Below are 4,573 nucleotides of genomic sequence, written 5' to 3'. Positions count from 1 at the left end.
ATTTGCCGGCCGCCACCTTCCCCCGCCCATCCCCGGCACGCGGACCGGAACCGGCCCCTCCTTCCCCTCCCCCTTTTCCGCCCTTGCGCCGCCTCCCTGGGAGGCGGCCTGGGCGGCTCCCACGCCTCTGCTCTCAGCCTCGCTTCCCACATCCTCTCCCCTGCCGTCGCCGGAGGGCTCCCCCTGCTCCGACCCGGTGGTGCCGGTGGCGGCGGGATCTCCTCTCGTCGTGCGCTCGTCCTCCTGTCCTGGGGCGGCGGCGGTGTCGCTTGGCTTGGCAGCGGTCCGGTGACCCGGCGGGGTGGCCGGCGACAGACGTGGTGGCGGCGGGGCTGCGTGGTGGCGCGGGGTGGCTGGCGGCGCGTCCCCGACTTAGGTCTGGGCCTTGCGGGCCCCACCTGGGTCTTAGCGGGCCGGTCCCTAGCGTGGCTTCATTGTCTTCTATGTGGTGAGGTAGAGGAGCAGCTCGGACCAGGGGCGGCGATGCCGACGTCGTGCCTGCTGCAGCGCGAAGGCGGGAGCTTTATGGGCCTAGGAGGGCCTGGCCGGGCCTGGTATGCTCCTACTATTGCGTCCGGTCGGCTACCATTGCTGACGGTGGAGGTTGAGCCCTCCCGCGTGCCGACGGCGCTGCTGCTTCTAGTCCCGACTTCTCTTCTTCGGTGCGCAGACCTCACTTTTTGGTGTCGTGGTGAGACGGCGTGAGAAGTTTCAAGACCATGTTGGCGCAAGGTGGTGGTCGGTTTGGTGGTGAGCTCTGGAGCACCTGATGCGATGGTTGGGATCGGGAGAAATCCCTGTCGGCATGGCCGGCATCGACGCGGTGGCGCTTGAGGGTGCCGCCAGACCTTCCAGGAGGGCGTCGGGGGCTACCCGAAACCCTTGGCAGCAGCATCGTCATCATCGCAACCCTTCTTGAAGGTGTTGATTGGTACCGGCGCTTCGGAGTCTAGGAGCTTAGTGGGAGATCTACGGTGGGCGCAGTGGGCGCCACACTTTTTCGGTTTTTTGTCGATCTGCCCTTGTCGGCATTTGTTCCTTTTGATTTCTCTTTTGTTTTTTTGGGCGTGCATGTCTGTGTTGCTTCCGCCCCAGTATTTATCATTGGTTGTATTGGTTGGTTGATTTGTAATATAAAGCGGGGGAAAACCCTTTCTCATCATTTGCCATTCGCCTGTACGCTGTCGATACAAATTCTACCACCTCCCCTCAATCCAGCATGCCTTCTGCATTTGCCTGTGCTCGCTGTTGGTTCTATTCCATAGAAAGTGGTAGTAAGTTAATTGAGAACTTCATGTTTTCTTCCAACGTGCCGCACCTGCATCACAATGAAAAATTAAATCTTCCATTTAGCATTTAATTGGCATATCAATTACTGACTGTCACCGAGATGCCTGCGCAAAATCCTTTACTAACATGAAAATCAAATCCCTGACAGCCAGCCTGCCAGAATGTCCCCGAAGAAGCGCCTGCACTTGTCGTCCGATGGTCGCAACCCAGAAGACCACGTCGAGGAAGCAACTCCCAGTGTCTCTACCTCTGGCACGGAAGGTACGTTTGGCTGACTCCTGCTCACAATGTGCACGCGCATCACATTCTTTGTTCTGTGCGGGGTTGTTGAGTGGCTTGCGTGTTTGATGAGCTCACAGATTCCGAGGAGGAAGAGAGGGAAGTTAGTGACAGCACCACCAGCAGCAGCAGCGAGGACAGCAAAGACTACGGTGGCGGCCATTCGTTTCAGATTGACGGCGCCGACATCGACGAGTAAGTGAACTGTGAAAACCTCTCTTCCCTGCTGCTGCTTTCGTTGGGGTGCCTGTGTTCCTGATTATAATTAATGGTATTTCTGTTGCTATATATTGTGGTTGCTGCACCACTGTATGATCGATGACGTGTACCGCACCTTCAATTGTTTGCATATGGATTGGGTGAATTCTAGCCTTCTATAGATCCTTCTGTTAGTGTCAGGTAGCGGGACCTCATGGAATTTTTTGCTAACCACATCATCTTCTGCTAGATCTTAGGATTATAATTGTTCATCATTTCTTCCTGTGGAAGAAACTCTTCATCTTGAGAGATCGACGGAGTATATATCATATCAGATACATAGGAGTTATTGTTATATGCATGTCCATCTAATAAGCTAGATACTTTTTTTATAAAAAGTGTTTTGTTTATATACATAAATAAACAATAATAACAAGATAAACATCAAACATAATCCAAAAATCGTTATATATGTTTGCTAGCGTTTGTGACTAGATCTCTCTTTGTTGCTTCTATGGCCTTAATTACCTGTTGCAAGTGTTGACATTTTTGTGTAAATAAAAACTGGACTAAAGCATCTGCATGCTGTAAACTCGGTAGTGTAGCCACTCTGAAGGGCGCTCTAGCTAGACATATTTTAGAGTGTAGAGGGAGTATAAAGGTGAGTCTTCTCGGCTGATTTGGCATTCGCCTGTACGATATCGATACCAATTCTATCACCTCCCCTCAAACCCAGCATGCCACACCCGTATCATGCCTTGACTAACATAAAAGTAAAACCTTCCATTACCAATTGCTGCTAGGCTGAGATTGTGAGCTCCCTCGTCAGCCTGCCACCAGCGCACCCATGTTCATGTTGTCAAGAAGTTCTATGGAGACGCCACGCTCTCATGGAAAATATCATTCACGACCATGCAGCCCATGTATGCTCTTCCGGTTGGGTTATCAGTTTCGTAACAGTCCACCTTTGTCTGGATTGGGAAACCCCTTCATGTTTCCTACAGTGCATTCGAAGTGTCCCCAAATTTCTTGGTCATGAATTGTCCTGTCGTGATCTCAATATATTTTTGGTTCCACTGTTGCTATCCTGACCCCCATGATTCCGATAGCTCTTGAGTTGTTTAGGTGCCTTAAATCAGTTTTGTGCAGATCATTTCTCTTATCCACGTGATAGCGTATGATTTACCTTTCATCAGCTGTCTTTCCGAAACTCTCCCCAGAACTGAAATTCAGAGCTGTTTCAGTTGATCTATCCTTGCTACTAGAATTCATAAGTAGACACATAGATCGTTATTCTTTTTTAGACAGTTTTTCTGTGTGTATGTGTCTGAGAAGTTATATACAGTGCTATTGATATAAAATGGAACTAGAAATTTATATTTAGAAAAAACGGCAGCAATATTCTATAGTAATGTACCACTAAGTTTGCCCGGGTTATAAACTTATAATACAATTTGGTGAATATATATGCTGAGACAAATAGGGGAAGTAGAGAAAAATGTTGAAGTTTGTTGCTACCGTGTGAAAAACTTATAATCAAGTAGAAGTATCACTTGATTGATAATACCATATGTTCCGTTTTACTCCCTAGCAACTCATGAGTATATATGCTGAGTGAACCACGCATGTAACATGTATATTATTCTTGATTGCTCAAGACTTAACCTTGCAGGCTAGGCTTAGTGTGGTACTTTGTTCTGTATAAATGAAGTATTTATGCAGTAGATTTCTCTTCTTGCTTTTACTGTTCTTTTATTTAAATAATGGGCTCGTGTTTTGTGTACTGTTCTACATCCTATTTTCTAACAATTGTTGATGTTTTTTTTGCTAGCTCATCTGGAATGCATATCTTTGTCAAGACCCCCACCGGCATGACAATCCGCCTCAAGGTCCACTCATCAGACATCCTGTACACCGTCAAGGCAAAGATCCAGCAGCACTACCGCCTCGTCTTTGACGGGGTGCGGCTAGAAGACAACCGTACATTGGCCCATTATGGCATCCAGCATGACTCTACGATTGACCTCCAGGAAAAGTTGCAAATCTACGTGACGAAGACGCGGGGTGGCAGGACCATCGCCCTCGAGGTCAACAGCCTAGACACCATCGGCAACGTGAAGTCCAAGATCGAAAAGATGGAGGGCTATCCCAAGGGCCAGCAATGCATCATCTTTGCCAACAAACAGTTGGAGAACGACAACCGCACCTTGGCTGACCACAACATCTGGAAGGAGTCCACCCTTCTCCTTGTCCTCCGCCCGTGTAGGCCAGCAGAAAGTAGGATAATGCAGATCTTTGTCAAGAACCTGGAAGGGAAGACCCTCACCCTTGAGGTCGGGCAATCAGACACAATCAACAGTGTCAAGGTGAAGATCTACGAGAAGGACGCCATTCCCCCTAGACAGCGGCGCATCATTTTTGCTGGCAATCAGCTGGAGGACCACCACACCCTGGCGGACTACAAAATTGACAGCAAATCTACCCTTCATTTGATGCTTCGCCTTTGTGGCTGCTGACCTGCATGGCCTGCCATTTAACAACCAGTTTTATTTCGCTGGAGCCTTCCTTCCATTAGTGGTGCATTATCAGTAAACTATCATTTTAGTACTGTACATTACTATAATACATATGTATGTATGTATATGCTCAGGTATTGTTCACAGTAGAGGTGTGGTGTGTTATCAGTGAAGCTACATAGAGTTAATGTGTTGAGTAGTTCTTTTTATCCATCTATCAAGAGTCCTGGGTCTGTATTTGTCATCAGTTGATTCAAAATACAGATTGTATGCAGTTTGACCGACAAACA

At 48.3% G+C, this 4,573-nt stretch overlaps 1 protein-coding gene across 1 annotated transcript; it reads left to right on the top strand.

The window, feature by feature from the left end:
* The first annotated feature begins 1,451 nt into the window (after positions 1–1,451).
* On the top strand, positions 1,452–4,283 carry LOC125549396 (polyubiquitin 11-like). The gene is made up of 3 exons (XM_048712820.2): positions 1,452–1,551; positions 1,650–1,764; positions 3,599–4,283. Exons 1-3 carry the CDS (start codon positions 1,452–1,454, stop codon positions 4,281–4,283), a joined length of 900 nt encoding a protein of 299 aa, XP_048568777.1.
* The last annotated feature ends 290 nt before the right edge of the window (positions 4,284–4,573 follow it).

The sequence above is a fragment of the Triticum urartu genome, chromosome 3A (assembly GCF_056163025.1).
Source record: "Triticum urartu cultivar PI428250 chromosome 3A, HENAU_Tu73, whole genome shotgun sequence".
Taxonomy (NCBI): domain Eukaryota; kingdom Viridiplantae; phylum Streptophyta; class Magnoliopsida; order Poales; family Poaceae; genus Triticum; species Triticum urartu.
This window is presented reverse-complemented; position numbering and strand designations above follow the sequence as displayed.

Coding starts and splice junctions, on each gene's coding strand:
- LOC125549396 (XM_048712820.2), top strand. CDS start 1,452: ATGTCCCCGAAGAAGCGCCTGCACTTGTCGTCCGATGGTCGCAACCCA. Junction 1,552..1,649: donor CTCTACCTCTGGCACGGAAG/GTACGTTTGGCT, acceptor ATGAGCTCACAG/ATTCCGAGGAGGAAGAGAGG. Junction 1,765..3,598: donor GACGGCGCCGACATCGACGA/GTAAGTGAACTG, acceptor TTTTTTTGCTAG/CTCATCTGGAATGCATATCT.